This window comes from Castor canadensis, chromosome 5, assembly GCF_047511655.1.
Source record: "Castor canadensis chromosome 5, mCasCan1.hap1v2, whole genome shotgun sequence".
In the NCBI taxonomy this organism is placed as follows: Eukaryota; Metazoa; Chordata; class Mammalia; order Rodentia; family Castoridae; genus Castor; species Castor canadensis.
Window position 1 is genome coordinate 86,681,828 of NC_133390.1, and position 18,160 is coordinate 86,699,987.

Below are 18,160 nucleotides of genomic sequence, written 5' to 3' on the forward strand. Positions count from 1 at the left end.
TAATTAAAAAAATTTGGACTTTATTATTGTCCCTTACTTCTGTACCAAAAATCTGAGCAGATAGTGTGATGATTTTGTTTCTGATTTGTGAAAATTACTAAAAAGCTATTTTATTATAAACATAATTTCCTTTACTGTGAAAGGAAACATAGTTTCCTTTACTAGACAAAGGAATAGGCAAAATGCTCAGAGGCAGGCATAGCCAACACATAATCCTCTGCTTGAGCAGTTTGTCATTTATTGGGAAATCAAGAACTTAAACTTGTGTCAATCAACTTTCTAAGTAAAGTTTCATGTTCTTAAAAAGATATGACTCTCAAGGAAATGGAAACAGGAACGAGCCGTTGGAAATAATAAGGATTGTGAGTTTTTGTTTGTTTTGCAGTACTGAGGACTTTCACATGCTAGGCAAGTGCTCTACTGCTTGAGCCAAGCCCCCAATGTGCTATTGTTATTTTTTAGATAAGCTAGTGGTGTTGTGTTTTTTCCCCCTACAACTCCCTTGAGATGTATCCTGAAATACTTATAAACGAAACATTATGATAGCTAAATTTGCATCAAAATTACACATGTCATGGAAATGAGTAGGTAAAGGTGATATAAGACTGTCTATGAGTTGACAGTTGGGTGATGGGTATATGGATGAGTTAATTAGACCTTTAGGTCTACTTTTGAATATATTTGAAAACGTTTATGGTAAAAAATTATTGCACTTTTATTTAATCTATTTTCAATTGTGAAATCAAAACACTAAATATTCCTGGAGCCTCAGTGATTCACCACACATCTTTTGACATATTCTCAGCCTTCAGATCTACCGCTGCCCTATCTCTAAGCAGTTTCTATGAGGAGTCAGTACCTGACCATTTCTCAGAAGCATATACCTGGAAGTGGAATGCTGACAATAAAGTTTCCTTATCGAGACTGTGATTGCTTGACTCCTGCTTGAACTTTAAAATCTATGCTTATTTGGGAATAAAACAGAAATGGCTCATGTTATGAGTTTCCTCTGGGCCAGTGGGATCTTGAATTCTCTTGGAAAAGTTTATTCATTCTAAGCTGTAATTGAAACCATAGTGAAGAAACCAGTTGGCCTCTGTGTTCTATACTCTCACTGCTAGAAGCACCAACATCTGCCAGCATCCCAATCCCTGCCTTCCTTGGCACAGAGTTGAATTAATCAGGAACTATATAATTAGCATAACAAAAAAAGCTGAATCAGAAAACTTCCAACAAAACAAAGGGAAAATTACAAAATAAAAAGTTTAATTTCTGCAGCTCTTCAAGAGAGGTGAAAATGATTCCTTAAAAAGGAAAAAAAAAAACCCTTAAATTGGTTTTTATTTTGAAAATTTTGAGCACCGAAATTGATCAAATAAACCTGGAATATGCTGGACTAGGGGTATAGCTCAGCAATGGAGCACTTGCCTACCATTCTGGAGGCCTTGGGTTCAATCCCTAGCATTGCAATAAACAAACAACAATAAAAACAAGACAAAGACCTGGAATACTCCCCAAAGCTTGCTTTTTTATTTATTTATTTATTTATTTATTTATTTATTTATTTATTTGTCAATACTGGGGATCAAACTCAAGACCTAGGGGTTGCTAAGCAGACTCTCTACCTCTTGAATCATACCTCCAGTGCATTTTGTTTTAGCTTATTTTTCAGATAGGGTCTTGCCTTTTGCCAGGTCTGGTCTTGGATAGAATCCTCTCCTGGAATTACAGGAGCACATCTCTATGCCCAGCCTCCAGAAAGCATTTTTTTCATTATATTTCCTCTTTGTTGAAACTGTTCTCCCCAATTCACCTCGTTACATCTCTGTAATTTCTCAAGTCATTGTTACTAAATAGAAAATCTAATTTCCCATTACGTGATTCTGGGCTCACACTATACACAGGGAGAAAAAAGTAAAATTTGAATACTTCGAAGGCTCCCTTTCTAATACCTATTCTTACATATATTAATATCTAGTTTAGAGCTTCCCAACCTCTTCACCCCTGCAGAATAGCTTTAATTATTTCTATCAACAGAGCCTTTTGTGTTAAAAGAATTTCTCCCAACACCCTGCATATATTTACTAAGAAGTCCTCAGCTAAGCGCTCTCCCTCCTGCTCTCCCTCCCACTCTCTCTCTCTCTCTCTCTCTCTCTCTCTCTCTCTCTCACATACATGCACACACACACACCAAAAAATCTATAGAGTTGAAAATGAATTTGGAGTAACGTGTTACCAGCCTGAGCTAATTCCACCTTCAAAGGAAAGAATTTCAGTCTGTTGGCAGTAGAAAGCTTTCTCCTCCTTCAGCTAAATCATTTCTGTAAGACTTTTACACATTGAAAATGGTCTGGGCTCCATATTGCAACATTTGCAAACAGTAGTTGGGGTGATAACTCTACTCATTCAATTATATCATTCATGGTGCCTTTGAAAAAGTCTTGACATCTAAAAAAACGTAGATTTCCCTTTCCCGTTAATAGCGATTGCTACACATAAAATATGTGAAGCAGCAATTAATATCCTTTCTTCCATTTTTTCATTTTCTGTGAAGCAGGTGGTTTGTTTTGAAACACTTCATCTCCTTGCCAGCCCCCCTTTTCTCCTTGGAGGTTGAGTTACTACTCTGGAAGACCTAAAAATGTACAACACAGGATCCCTGCCCTGGGAGAGCCTACAATGTAGTAGTAGAGGAAAAATGACATGGGCACAAATATCTCAAAGCCAAGCTAAATGATTTAGGGATTTCAAACATCCTGGGGCTGCATGGCTGTCTGTGTGTGGGCTCACTTCTAGCTCCAATAGCTGGGCTGCTTCAAGGAGGACCTGGGTGTTGAAAGAGGAGGAGGCCTCTGGAGGGTAGAGGTAGAAAGAGAACATCCTTTCTCTTTCTGACAGAGAAACAGAACCACTAGGAGATTTTATATACATATAAAATTGACCTTGAGCAATCAATTGTAGGAGCTTATTACAGAGTCTTAGGCTGTTATCTCTGTGTCTAATGATAGACTTGAAGCTCACCATGTAGAAAGACAGGAAGGGACAATGTGGGGAAGACCAAAGGCAGACTGGAACTTGCCAGCATGAACTGGAACCCCACACATGTGGACTGAATGCTGCTTCAGCTCTTTTTTGCCTCTGATGGTGGGATCAAGGCTATTCTACAGAACCTAGGGCCCTTTGTCACAGGGTTGAACATGTGTACCTCTCCTGGGAGCAGGAGAAGCTGGAGGAGGACCCAGGGGGAAAGGACAGAAGTCTCAGGCCTTTCCCATTGCTTCACACCAATGAGGTGAGTCTGCAGATGTGTATGAGCTACAAATGGTTGGGGCTTCCACATCTTCCAAAATCTTCCTGGTGACCCACCAGAATAGGAAACATACAAGAAAGGAAATTCAGGGAAATACTGGAATTTTTTGAGCCAGAAGTGGCAAGTGAAGCTAACTTTAAAGACACTAAGACCACAGTGTGGAGCAGGAAAGGTCAGGGGCCTCAGTCAAGCCTATGTGAGTGGTGACAAGCTGATCTGAGAGGTCGGAGTGAAACGAAGTGACAGAGCCCTGACTGAAATTTTGCAGCTATGGGCCAGTGTCCAAAGCTTGCTTTTATGTGTTTGGGAAGAGGGCAAGCCTATATACAGAGCATCCCCTGCTCTGGACATGGGTACCAGTGTCCCATCCATTGTTTTTTGTTTTAGGTGGGAAAGGGGTAGGGTCCCACAGGATCTCATACATGCTAGGCAAATGCTCCACCACTGAGCTACAGTCTAGTCCATTCATCTTTTAAGCCTAGAAAATTTAAATGAGATCAAAGAGTACCAAAAGAGAGAATATCAGTGGGTATTTGTCATGTTTCCTGATATCCAGTAATAGCAATTGAAAACCCACCTTTCATATTACAAGTCCTGCCACTCCAGCTCAAACTCAGTACCTCATTTCCTGGCTTGCTTTCAGCCTAGGGAGACTCCAAATTGTAAGCAAAAGGGAAGGAGCAGGTGCCACCCAGAATCACCTTTTATTGCTGAACAGTATTTCATCATATTAGCTATAACACATTTTCTTTATGCACTCACAATTGCTAAATGTTTGAATCGTTTCTAATTTTTGTCTAATACACAAAATGCTCCTTTCATATTACAAGTCCTGCCACTCCAGCTCAAACTCAGTACCTCATTTCCTGGCTTGCTTTCAGCCTAGGGAGACTCCAAATTGTAAGCAAAAGGGAAGGAGCAGGTGCCACCCAGAATCACCTTTTATTGCTGAACAGTATTTCATCATATTAGCTATAACACATTTTCTTTATGCACTCACAATTGCTAAATGTTTGAATCGTTTCTAATTTTTGTCTAATACACAAAATGCTCCTATGAACATTCTCGCATATATCTTTCACTTCTCTTGAATAAATATCTAGTAGTGGAATTATTGGGTCACACGGTAAGTTTAAGTTTTTAAGAAACTGCCAAACTTTTCCAAAACAGTTTCTATTTTAAGTTTCCACCAGAAATGATTAAGGGTTCTGAATTCTCTGTATGCTCACCAAAGCTTGGAAAGACCCATCTTTTTAACTCTAGCCATTCTGGTGTGTACATGGTGTATCTCATTAGGGTTTTAGTTTGCATTTTCCTAGTGACTAATGATGAGTGTGGTTTCATATGCTTATTAGACATTCATAGTTTTCCCTTGGTGAAATGTCTATTCAAATCTTTTGTCCATTTTAAAGTTAAGGTTCTTATCTTTGAATTTGTAAGAGTTCTTTATATTGTGGATATAACTCCTTTATCAGGTATGTGATTTGTACATATTTTATTGCAGTCTGTGACTTGTCTTTTCATTTTCTTAATAGTATCTTTGGAAGTGCAAAAAACCTTTAATTTTGATAAAATCTACCTTAACAATCTTTTTCTTATATAGACTGCACTTTTGGGGTCATATCTAAGAACTCTTAGACTAACTCCAAGTCATGAATATTTTCTTTTATGCTGTCACCTGAAGTTTTATACTTTTAGCTCTTACCTTTTGGTCTGTGATCCACATTTTAGTTGATTTTTTCTAGTATGGGACAAAGTAAAGTATAAATTCATTCTTTTAAATAAGGTTATCAGTTGTTCCTGCACCATTTGTTGAATAAATTATCCTTTGCCCCACTGAGTTGCCTTGAAAGTTTTTTTGAAAATCATTTAACCACAAATATTAGGGCTTATTTCTAGGTTCTCTTATGTGTGCAACTAATTCATGTCTTTCCTTATGTTACTATCAGTATCTTGATTACTCTAGTGGCTTTCAATACATGAATGTGGGATAGTGTTTGCTTAGCTTGCCTTAATTTCTCTTAGCAATGTTCTATAATTTTTAATGTTCTTTTGTTAAACTTATGCTTAAGTACCTTGTGTTTGATGATGTTGTGAATTATATTGCTTTCTTAATTTCACATTATTTGTTGCTTATGTATAGAAATACATAGTTGATTTTTTCAAATACCGATTTTGTATTCAGTGGCCTTGCTGAACTCACTTTTTTGGTTATTTAGCTCTTATTTTGTTCTTTAGTTCTAGCAGTTTGAGGTGGTAGTAATAGGACTCCTTAGGGTTTTCTACATATAGGACTATGTCATCTGAGAATAGACATAGTTTTATTTCTTCTTTCCTCTGGATGTCTTAATTTTTTTCCTTATTGAATGTTTAGGACCTTTGTATAATGTTGAATAGGAGAGATTCTATATGGTTTAGAAGGTTTGTACCTACAAGGTTTATGTGTTGGAAGTTTGGTTCCTAATGTGGCAACGCTGAGAAGTGGTGGGACCTTTAAAGGCAAGGCCTTGTGAGTTGATCAGATCATTAGAAGGTTATATAGCTGGAAGTTCAGATGGCTGGGATTGCTATCCTTGGAAGGAACTGGTTTAGTTCATGTGGGATCCTGGTTCATTCTTGAGCAAAAGCTGTTACAGAACAGTAATGCTGGCCCCTTCCATGTCCCCCTGGCTTCCTGTCTCACCATGTGGTCTTTTCCTCTCCAGGGTGCTCCCATGGTAATACTGGCTGCCATGATGTGATATACAGCTAAGTGGGGGGGGGGGGCCTGCATCAGAGCAGGTGTCATGCTGTTTGCACTTTCAACCTCCAAAACTGAAAGTCAAATAAACTTCTTTTCTCTGAAGCATTTTGTGACAGCAATGGAAAATGAAGTAATACAAGAGGCAATACCAGAAATCTTTGCCGCCTTCCTACTTTAGTGAGAAGCATTTGGTCTTTTGTCAGTAAGTATGAGGTTTTTGTAGGTGCTCTTTATTAGGTATGGAACTTCCCTTTAGTCCTGATTTGTTGAAAATTGCTACCATGAAGAGATGTTGGACTTTCTTAAATGCCTTTTCTGCATGTATTAAAATTGTGAGGCTTTGTCTTTTATTCTATTAATATGATGCATTACTTTAATTTTCAATTATAAAATCAATCTTGCATTACTGAGTACTTTGTCATGGTATACATGTATTTTTGCACATTATTTAAATCAGTCTATGAATTTTTTTTCTTCTTAGTGCTGGACACTGAATCTAGGACCTGAAAATGCTAAGCATGCTTAAAATCTTTTTTTTTTTTTTTTTTGAGATAGACTCCAACTACATAGCTAGCATCACTATGTGGCCTCAAACTCATGATCTTCCTGCCCCAGCCTCTCAAGTGTTGGGATTATAGATATGTACTACCATACCTGGCATGCTAATATCTTTTAAAGTTTTTCATCTATGTTTAAGATAGATATTAGTTTGTAGTTTTATTTTCTTTGATGTCTTTTTTATTGTTTTTGGTTTTGGAATCAGGAAAATACTGGCTTCATGAAATGACAGCATCTGCCTTGCTTCTAGTCATATGTAAGTAGAATCTGCATTATTGTAATTTCTGCAATTATTCCAAGTTTCCCTTTTCTTTTTGTAATGCAAATTTCCTAAATTATTTTTAGAGAATAAACCAGATCTTACCTATTGGTTTGACCATCGTCTAATTAGTGCATCCTCTGAGAATCTGCCCAGAGTCTTCCACTGACTCTGTCTTTTTCAGACAAGAACAGAGACGGATGGCATGCCAGGACCTCAGTGCCTCAGAGTCACATTACTCCACAGACTATAGCCAGGAGAGGAGGCAGTTGCCTCTTCCTGCTTCTGCTTTTCTTCTGCTTCAGGAGGAGGTTGAAAATGTTTCTTGATGATCATTGACCATCACTGTCATAACTTCTTGTGATAGCCTCTTGAGATGCCAGAGCCACATGGACTGTGTGTGGCGTGGTGTTGGAAGGGATCACATGATCTAGCAAATGTTGCCTTCATCGTACAACTCTAATACTTGTTATGATCATGGCTAGTATGGGTTACCCTTTAGTTTATGAAGTATAATGCTCAGTTGAGTGCAAAACTCTCAGTTAAAGAGACACCTAAATGCATCTGATTGCGTTTCCAAATTGTTAAATTGGTTGTGGCATATAATTCTTTAATTACTTTCCTTTTCTGAAAATCACCTCAGTTTGGGACTCACTGCTGCTCAGTCTCAGAACTCCATTCATGTGAATGGAGCAACTGCTACTTGTCATTTATTCTTCACACAACACGTGAGGTAGGTGTTTCACTGATGAAGACCCAGGGGCTCAGAGAGGTTAGGAAATGTACCATCATTGCCTTCATAATAAATGACACAGTTTGGTTCAAGTACAGCTACAGGTAACTCAAAGCCTACCTCTCCTGCTAAACACAGCCAGCCCTGTGCTAAGAGTCCTCCTCAAATCCCCGGATGCAGCTCTTGTACGACCTTTTCAGAGACCTTTTCCTCATCTCATATAATTTCCAATTGCTTGATCTAGAGTTCCTGGGTTGAGTAGGTTGGACAGGGGTGTTAGGACTGTGTTGTTCTTTATATGTCTAGCACTTCATAACTTTGGTGATACACAGGTGTTCAATGAATGTTGAAATAGATGATCTAATGAAAACAATTATACTTCCTGGCATTCTAAGGAAAGCTAGATTTGAAGTGAGAAGGAAATCAAAAATTTATTGAATCAAACTTCTTTTGCTGCTAGTCAGGGGGATTGAGTTTCAAAGGCAGGGATGATTTGCCTAGTCATCTGGTGAGAGCCAAACTAGAACACAGTATTAGTCTGTGACTCTTTCACATAGCTCATAGTCCCATTTCAAAGGGTGCAAAGCTGATGCCACACCCAGTGTGTAAGTAATATAAAAATAATAAAAATGTAAAAAGAAAATACCAAGGAATCTGAACTTGACATAATGTACAGGTGACATTGGAAATTCCAACTATGGTGACTTCATAACTAATTATCAGTACTATTTATTATTTCTTTGGAAAAATTCTCAATCTGAAGGATTGAAATTAACTCTCAGACCCTTCTTGGGCACAAAATCAACCAACTGAACAGAATACCCAGCTACCCGGCTCACTGGTGGTAGACTAAGAACCTGGGCTCTGAGCCACAGACTTCACCCAAGGTATGTTACCCTGTCACATTTGCACAGACTGAACAAGGTACTCTCTTACACATTTCACAGCTATGCCATTACTCTGTAGGCCTGTAGTCTATCGATCAAGAATGAAAGTAATCCCTTCCTCTCTTTTAACCCCTCCCACTGGCTATTTCCACCCAGACCTGATCTGCCAATTGTGCTGTCATCAACACCCCCCCAGAGCTCACCTGGCCAGCCTGACCCAGGGCCTGGTACTTCCTTCCTCCCCACTCAACACCCATTCCCTACAGGTCCTGTTTATGGTCAAGCTGTCAATGAAACCAAGGGAACTCTTCCACAGCACTGAAAAAACAAACAAAATGCCTCAAATTCTCTAAAATTCATTATTTTGGGTCCTCCTGGTGATCTATGGCCACAACCTGTTCCTTTCTTTTACCTTTGATCATTTAAGAATTGCTGTGTTACATTTTATTTCCAAAGAACTTTGCTCAGTCCTCTCCTTACCCAAATGTCCTGAAGGAATCTCACTGGTCTTTTATAATACATGAAACCATTTGGGCTTCATCTTTTGATTTCTCCATTGATTTCCCTTTTCAGTGTTCTCAGAATGATCCTCTCATAATGTTAGCATTTTGATATTTTTAGTGTTTTTTTCTCATAGTGCTACAGGCTAAACTGACCCTAACAGACTAGAAAATCTTATAATGTTTATGGGGAAATTTTCCCTTTTTTTTCAAACTCTCCTCACTCTCCTAATTTCTGTGAAAAGGAACTTTCAAAATTTTTCCAGTTCTTCCTGGAAATGACATTTACTTATTTACTGCATAGCTCTGAGGTATATGTGAAATGTGTTTCATTGCTTCATATATCTTATTTTGCTTGAAAAATCCCTGTGTAGAAATGACATTTAGCAGGATGACATGGTCAGGGTCAGGTAAATTACTGGTGCTTGGAAGACATTTATAAATTTGTACAGGTCATTTTCCTGGTTTGTTCCACACAATGAAAATGTTTATCCCAGAGAGATTTATCTGTTAAGAATAATTCTTATTGTCCTCCTGCCAAATGTTTTGCTCCAACCGAACTACATTAAATCCCAAGTGTTAAATATTTCTGGGCTTCCTATTGGCCACAATAAATATTTCAGGTTTTCATTTATTTGCTGAAGGTAAGAATACTTAGGATTCCCAATTGTTAAGTCTCTACTTCAGGCCATCCACTACCTAGGACGGTGCTGGCCAAGACAGAAGCAACTGCGCACTTAATGTAGATAGTCCAAATTATGATGCTCTTTAGGTGCAAACCATTGATTACATTTCAAAGGCTTCTTACAGAAAAGGAAGATGAAAATGTCGGTAATACTTTACATTGAATATATGTTGAAATGCTAATATTTTATCTATCTTGGAGTAAAGTGTTAAAAACAAATACGAACTTTTTTCTTTACATATTTAAATGTCACTATGAGGAAATTTAAAATTTCATATTTGCCCCACATTTGTGACTTCCATTGTATTTGGAAGACATTGCTGGCCTGGAGACTTCATGTACTTAACAGTGAATAAGTATGACTGGCTCTACTTTCCTGATGTTTTTGTGGGGCGGGGGACTCTTGCTATATAACCCAGACTGACCTCAAACTTGATATCCTCCTGCTTCAGCCTGTCAACAACTAGGATTACAGATATGCACCACCAGGTCTGGCTATTTTCCTGATCTTTGGGGGCAGCTCGCAATAGTCTAGTAGGAAGGAATCAAACAAACTTAGGGTTTGATGGACAGTTATTATAATTTAACACAATCTTTTCATTTTGCACTTGAGAATACCAAGCCCTAGATTAAAAAAAAAATGTTCATGCCTTCTGCACTATCCATTTAATAAAGACAGGAAAACTGGGGGTGATTCAGGGCCAGCATACCTCTGTCGTCATCAGTGGAAAATGCTTAGGGAAGATATCCCAGGACAAACATCCAGGCTTCTGTGGGGGTCATCTACCTTGCTCTATGGACCTGTTTCAGCCATTCTGGTCTCAGTGAATTCATTCTTTGCAATTGAACAGAGTTATTCTGGACAACCACCTTGGGATGAGCTGTGATCTTTCTAGCAATGATGAAGCTAGGCTGAGCAGGGAGACTCAGGATGGACACTCTGGGAAGTGGCACATTGTGACATCATCAGTGATGGTCCAGCAGTTTCCCATTGCTGGCCCTCCAGTCCCAGCTGTTACTGCAAGTCCATTCCTCTACCATGAGTGTGGAGCAGCTAAAATCAACAGATCTACATGTACCTTGAGGTGACAGACTGGCTCTGGTGAGTATTCTCACTTTTCTACTTAGAAGGTGATCCACTGGAATATTGCTTTTTTAATGAAGTGGTTAATGTGCTTAATTTCCTGGGGACAGTCCCTGAGGTTTTTCCCTTTGTCCTGATTAAGGAGTCCTCTTCGAATGGTTCAGAATGTGGAGGAAAGAGTCCCAGGCAGTCATTCCTTCAGCTTCACTGGTAACGTTTATTGGGGAGGGGGAGAAATGAAGGCTTTTATTTTTAAGCCCCACTCTGGTGAGTTTAGTATGAACTTTGGACTGTGGCTCCCAAATGACACTTTCTGTGGCCCTGAAGCCTAATCCTGTTGGCTTCTTCCTTTAAAAATCGCTGTAATTCTGGGGGTTGAGGGTGAGGCACAGTGGTATAGTGTGTGCTGAGCATGCATGAGGCCCTGGATTCAATCCACACACACACACAAAATTGTTATAATTCTGTATTGATAAGCTCTAAATGCCCTGTTTTGTTCAAACCAAAATAGGTTGCATTGGTCAATGTCATTCACATATTTATAAATAGGCAAGCATGACCCAATAAGCAATTTATGTAAATGTTGGGCAAAACTGAGTCCACTCAAGTTAAATGTGAGAGGCTGGTGGCTATGCATCTCAAACTAGTGCCTTTGAACTGTAACTGTGTATACATAGTTACCCTGCAAGCTTAATTTTAGCTAGAAGAACTATCAGAAATGTTAGCAGTCTGTTTTTGGATTTCTTCTGCTCTTTCTGCTAAATACAGACTTTAGAAGTACAGAATCTTTAGTTTTATATGTTTCTTTAAACACAACTACAACTATTTTATCACTGAATATTCATCTAAATGTGAATTTTTAAGCTTTTGCAGCAACAATTATTCTCAAATTGATTGGTTTATCTTGAAATAACATATCTACAAATACTCTTTATTTGTGAGCTATAGGTAAACAGTGAGTGTGTGTGTGCATGTGTGTGTGATGTGTGGGGAGAGAGAGAGAGAGAGAGAGAGAGAGAGAGAGAGAGAGAGAATAGATTTCAGCTGGATGTTTCTATGTTATTTCTTTTTACTGTATTATTGTCACTATAAAAAGTAATCTTTAGAAATTCCATACTTGAAAAAAAAAGCCTTTGCTCAAATACTTGAAGCCTCATGAACAAAAGTAACAAGAACATGTTAATGAATATCTTTTTGTTAATCATGTATTGTAATTTATGCTTTATCTTCAGGACTCTTCCATTTTTAAAACAAGTAGGACAGTTTTAACAAATATGCCTCACACCATAATGACGATTGGGGAATAATTCTCTATTTCACATTCAGTACTGTAGCTAGGAAGTGCAGTGATGGGAACAAACAGTTGCTACTACATTTACCATCTGACCATGTGGTGTGACATACATCTGCTGGAGAGGACAGCCATTCCATTACCATAACAAACAATAAGGGCTATGTTACTTTTTGCAGTGTTGGGGATCAAACCCATGGCCTGCAGCACATTAGGGAAGTGCTCTACCACAAAATTACACTCATTTCTCCAGGCATAGTCTTAAGACCGGTGGATAGTCACCACTTAGATAGCGTCTTTCAATTTATCCAGCTATTACTGTGTAGCATATACACACATAATATATGTGTATACATACACATATATGCAAATACATGCATATATATACACACACATATGTATATATATAATAGGTAGATAGATATATCCCTCATTTTGAAACTAAAAACTCAAAAGATGTGTGCAATTAGGGTTCTGCCACACAGCAGTGCACAGTCTGGCAGGGGAGGTGGTCATGGAGGCAAATGATTATTAGATGATGTCATAAGTGTAACAAGGATATACAAGGTGTCATAAAAGCGCAGAAGGAGAAATGTGCCTACCTGCTGGAATCCAGGGATGAGTCAGGAGACAATCACAGAGAAGACCATCTTTGAGTTGATCACTGAGGTCTTGGTAGGAAATGAATTGTGATGGTTAAGATCATAGACTATAGTCAGATTGCCTGGATTTAAATCCCAGCTCTACTGCTACTTGCTGTGGAACCTTAGGCATGGTATTTAATCTCTCTGTGCTTCAGTTTTGTCCTCTATAAAATGGGCATAATAACTGGGCATAGTTCAGAGAGTTGGAGTGAGGGCTGCATGAAGGTCGTGGGCTTAGAAAGTCCTCAGTCAAGGTGAGCTAGTATGCCAGGGATAGCAGAATGAGAAAGCAAGGAGGCATGAAGTGTGGCAGGCTTAGCTTGCTAAAACTGAAACATGTGCTCTGATCATGAGGAGAGTGGTAGGCGATGGGGAGGGCAGTGTGGACAGATAAAAGGGAGAGAACCTTCTATGTCACACTGAAGAAGCTCATGCTAAGGCAGACCTTGGGGAATTTTAAAGAAATTCAGATTTGCATTATAGAAAGAGAACTCTGGCACAGTGTAGAGTAGAGGTCAGATGATTAATGAAGGGGCTACTGATAGCTGGGTGTGGTGGGGCACATCTGTTACCCCAACACCCAGGTGCGGAGGTAGGGTGATCATGAACTGGAGGCCAGCTTGGGGCAATATAGAGATACCCTTTCTTAAAAAAAAAAAAGGCTACTGATAAAGATGAGGGGAGATGAAGTCTTGCTTCAGATGAAAGTAGGGTGCAGATTTGAAAGTTATTCAGGTGATAAAACTGATGATACTTAATAACAGCTTAGTTAAGGGAGAATAGGTAAAAAGAATTGTGGATGATTCTGATTTTTAGTTTGTATGATTTGGTGAACAGACAAGAGGAAAAGAGAGTTTGGAATAAGATTTTGGATTTGTTAAACTTGAGGGACCTATGGGATGACCAGAATTAGTGTCTCCACCTACCACTCAGGAGCTGGAAGTCAAGATTTCAGCTTCTTCGGATTTAGACAGTGCTTGCCACTGTGGGAATGTCAGCATCACACAGGTTGTATACAGGAATTGATTCAGGCATGGTTCTGGAAAGCCCAACATTTAAGAGCCAAGGAGAGCCTATCCAGCAAAGGAAGAGTGGTCACAGAGGAAAGAGGAGAAGAGGGAGCCATAGAAAATGATGGAAATTCAAGGAGGAAGTGTTCAATGCAGAAGGCAGGCCAAGCAGAATGAGAACTGTCCCTTGGAGTTTGCAATTAAGAAAAGAGCTTAAGAAATTCCACCAGCTACCACACTCCAATGAAGTAGAATAGAGTGTGACAAGACCCTAGATGTTAGTATTTCAGGTCAACCTAGTATTTTGGGCTACTAGGTGAATTGCTGGAGAATATTCATGGATGTGGTCCAGTTAGAGGCTACGATGCAGATTTTGCCTGTCCTGGTGGAGCTGTTTCCCAGAGCCCAGCAGGAAGCTACTAATGCTAGAGTGTGCACATTTGTATGCACACACTAAATATTGATGGGAAGAATGAATGATCTGTAGCTACCAGATATCTGACTTGATGGACCCCTGACCCTCTTAATATATCTCTGGTTACAGGAAGGATTAGGAGGCCCTCAAGAGTTACCAAAAAGTTCCTTTGAGAGATTCAAAAGTCATTAAGTTTTAGGGCTGATCGGGTAGCGTATGCTTGTGTTGAGGGGAGGACAATGTTGGTGATGATGACAACAGGTGTACTCAGGATAGTATTATTATGTAACATACATAAACTCTTGACCCAGTCTTAGATGTGATTTTCTGAGTAGGGTTTCCATGTTACCCATTTCCTTATTTCGTGTGTGTGTGTGTGTGTGCGCGTGCGCGCGCGATTCCTTCTCTCTCCAGTTGGATAATAAATTTCTCAAGGGCAGGGACCACTCCAAATGCCTCTTATGCATCCCTTACAGCATGTTATTTGTCCACATCATCGGCGTCTCGTAATTTTGGTTATCCTCAGCTTCAGCAAACTTACAACCCAGGGTAGGTCAGACTTGCATTGTTTCCCTGGGGTGACATTAACTCTCAGTATAAAAATGTTCCTTAGGTGTTTCCGAAACCCTATCTTCGGAAGGTTAAACTGAGGGTCAGGCAGGGACTTCAGCAACGGCCTTGAGTGCCCAGTCCTCCTAACCCCCAGAACTGAAGGGCTGCCCCAGGAGTCTGGGAAGAGCCTGAGGTATCCTAAAGGTTAGGGCTCCCCCAGGGCTATGGTCTCCCTGACACGTTCCCTAGAGGAACTGATGCAGTTTAGATTCTGGAACTAGGTGTGTGTGGGGGGGACGGGCGGGGGGGGGAAACTGCAGGGCACACAGGTGTTTTCACCATTTCCTTCTTCCTTTTTTCTTTTTTTTTCGGTACTGATGGGGAGGGGTGGTGCGGAATGGATCGGGTGCCCCAGTCATCCCTGGCCGTCGCTCGCAGCTGCTCGAGTCGCTGGCGGTCTCGTCTCCCGCGGGCTCCGAGGGCTCCACGGCCGCCCGCCCGCCTGCGGAAGGGGCCGAGTAGGAAGCGGAGGTGCGAGTCCCGCCGCGCGGGAGCCTGGCGCGCGGGGAAGATGCGGGCGCGCGGAGGGCGTCCGCCCCGTCCCTCCCCCGCCTGCGCCCCCCGCCCGCCCGGGGACCCCGCGCTCGGGAAAGCCCCGCGCCGGCCGCCGCCCGCGTCCCTCCGCCTCCCGAGGCCCGGGGCTGCCTCCTCGGGCCGCGCCGGGGCCGCCCCGCACTGCGCATGAGCGGGAGCCCGGCGAGCCCGTGAGAGGAGCCGCCGCCGCCGCCGCCGTCCATTCGCTGCGGAGCCGGAGGAGGAGGGGAGAGGCCTGGAGGACACCAACATGGTGAGGCACTGCGGCCGCCTGCCCCGCCGGCTGCGGCCCGGCGCCGCCGCGCACCCGCCCGCCCGCTCCCCGGCCCGCCGCGACCTCGCCGCCCCGAGCCCCGGCCCGCCCCGCTCCGCTCTGCGGTTCTCCGAGCTGCCGCGCCTTCCTCCTTCGCCCCTTCCCGCCCGGGCGCCGCCGCTACGCGAGCGCCGAGGAGGCGGAGCGGAGCCGGGCCTAGTCGGGAGCCCCGGGGACTTTGGGGCGCGGGCGCGGCCCCCGGACCCCTCCCGGCCCGGCGCGGTGGGGGAGGCGTTGGGGCGGGGGAGGGAACGGGAGGGGGGCAACGGCCCTGTCCGGCCCGGTCCCCTGGCCCGGCTCCATTGTGTCTGGCCGGGGCCGGGGTCCCGGTTCCGGGTGAGGGTTCTACTCCCCACTCCGCCCGGCCGGGAGAAGGAAAGACTTTGCGGGCGCTGCTCTGCCCGCTGCGCTCCCGGCGCCTGCACCCCAAGAGACGCCCGGGTAGCTGTGCTCGGAGCGGGGTCTCAGCCCTTTACCGTCCTCCATCACCTCCCATGCGTCCCTTGCTTTTGGGACAGGAGAGTTTTCTCGGGCCACTTGGCGGAGGTCGGATTTACCGCTGCTAAAAACAAGGGAGACCGCGGAGCTGGGGGGAGGGGTGCGGAAGTGCAACCTGTTCTCATTTCATCAAATTAGGGAAAACACACTGGCTGCTTTTGGAGCACCTATTTGATTTGCTTGGGGGGGGGCGGTGGGAGGAGTAATTGCTTTATTATAGTAGTTAAGGACCATTTGTGATTTTTAAAAGACACTTTGTCAAGTTGCTTCTCTTTCCGTTTTTGTTGGGGGAGAAAAAGGCATCCAAGCTTGAAGACCCTTGTAGTCAAGTTGTTTACTTTGGTGATTGCGTGCCTGACCCTGTTGGATACTCTTTGTTTTTCAGAAGCGATGTTTGGCATTATACAGGCTGAACTTGAGTGGAATTCCATGCAGGTTACTGTGTGAATAGTAAGAGTGATATTGTCCTTTTGCTCCTGGGGAGCACAAAGGCCTCTTTGAGGAGGGTGGGTGTGTGCCGGTGCTAGGGAATTGCCCAGTGTCTTTGGTTTTGTGGATTATTTTCGCTGAAGGACACTAACGTAGCCCCAGTCTCCAGCTTGGCATCATTTTGTGTCATGTAGAGTTATGTGGTCTGTTTTGCCTCAGATTCAAAGCTCTCTCTTCTATAATGAGTTCCATAAAACTTTACAATTCGTGTTTGTAAGTAAACTTTCTCAGAAAGTACACATTAATGTTGGAATTGATACTCCAGTGTAAATCCAAAGGTCCACCAAGTGTTTGGACAGGTCATAGACATCACCCCTAAAACTCGCAAGAGTTTCGCAGACTCTTGGCATTTAGATGAGTATAGCCAGCTTGAAGTACCAAAAAGCACTTCAGGTAGACGCTCAGGAGAGCACTGAAATGTGTGTAGTTGAGGATAGTTTGCAGATCAGCCACAGCCCCTAGAATCCTGAGACCTGAGGATGCCCATTGCCTGTTCAGGAATTGTGAATTGATGTTCAGATGAGTGTTCAGCTTGTGTTGGAGCTTAACTTAGGTCCTTTTGGTTCACATCAAATTAGCTAGTTTTGGAACTTACCCTAAGTCATGTAATCATACTCAGTGGTGACAAGATACCAAGTAACACAGTGTTACTCCATTTCCCTTGGTATGCCCTTGTTAGTTTACAAACTCAGTGTGGGCCCTTAGAGTTAAGGTATTTCATTATAAACTTGTTTGTTTCTCAATGCAGTTTTTGGGCTCCTGTTAGTTTTTTTTTCAGAGTGTGCAGCATAGCCAGTTTCTACAGCATGGTGTTGTCAGTTCTAGGGCACACTTAAATGATGGGTTATCTGAAATATTTTCTGTAAGGAAAAAAGCTTATTTAGTTACCTTTCTTACACTCAATAGAGATAAAAAATAACCTCAAAGCAAGACAATATTTTTGAAAATCTTTCAAAAAGTATCTAAAAACTTACGAGTTTTTCTGTTGTTTGTAAGGTGACAGGATTGGATTTGCTGACTTCTAAAGCTCTACCCAGCTTAACAATTTTATGATTGTAATGATTTTTAGTAAATGTATGATAAGTGTGTAGCTTGTGTAACCTCCTAGATTTTTATAAATGCGGTGTCATAATTTTTAGTCCTGAAATGGCCTCAAAGATCATTTAATTTACTACTACCCTGTTTTACAGAGAAGAAATTGAGTATCGGGAGGTGTTGAGGTTCAAGTTTGTAAGATTGTTGCAGAACAACCTATTTTCTCCTGGTCCTACCCCCAGTATTTGTAGTACTGTGCATCTTTTAAATCACATCAAATCTAGAGACACAGTTGAAAATGAAATTTAATAGTATTGCTTAAACAGAGGACAACTTAAGTATTGTAGTGAGTATGCTAAGTAGCAAAATTCAAATTAATGGGTGTTAGTAATGTTAATTAGTATGCTTTTAATGGCTCTTTAAAAATGTATAGACTTTGAAATGTAAGATTGTATTTTCTACAAATACCAGAAATTACAAACACAATGTGTAAGTCTGTTCCAGATCCTCTCTTCAGAACTTGGTGCACATCGTTTTGTATATCCACAAGTAAACTAAAG

At 41.7% G+C, this 18,160-nt stretch overlaps 1 protein-coding gene across 3 annotated transcripts in view; it reads left to right on the top strand.

Moving 5' to 3' along the window:
- Positions 1 to 15,361: 15,361 nt before the first annotated feature.
- Positions 15,362 to 18,160, top strand: part of Dcun1d1 (defective in cullin neddylation 1 domain containing 1) — a 30,698-nt gene continuing 27,899 nt past the window's right edge. Inside the window, exon 1 of one of the 3 annotated variants that reach the window (XM_020169142.2) lies at positions 15,362 to 15,518. In XM_020169142.2, coding sequence (XP_020024731.1) covers positions 15,516 to 15,518 — 3 coding nt within the window. In that variant the 5' untranslated portion in view covers positions 15,362 to 15,515. Of the gene's footprint in view, positions 15,519 to 15,846; positions 16,125 to 18,160 lie in introns of those variants that run through there. The other 2 variants (XM_074073673.1, XM_020169157.2) reach the window with 2 other exon arrangements.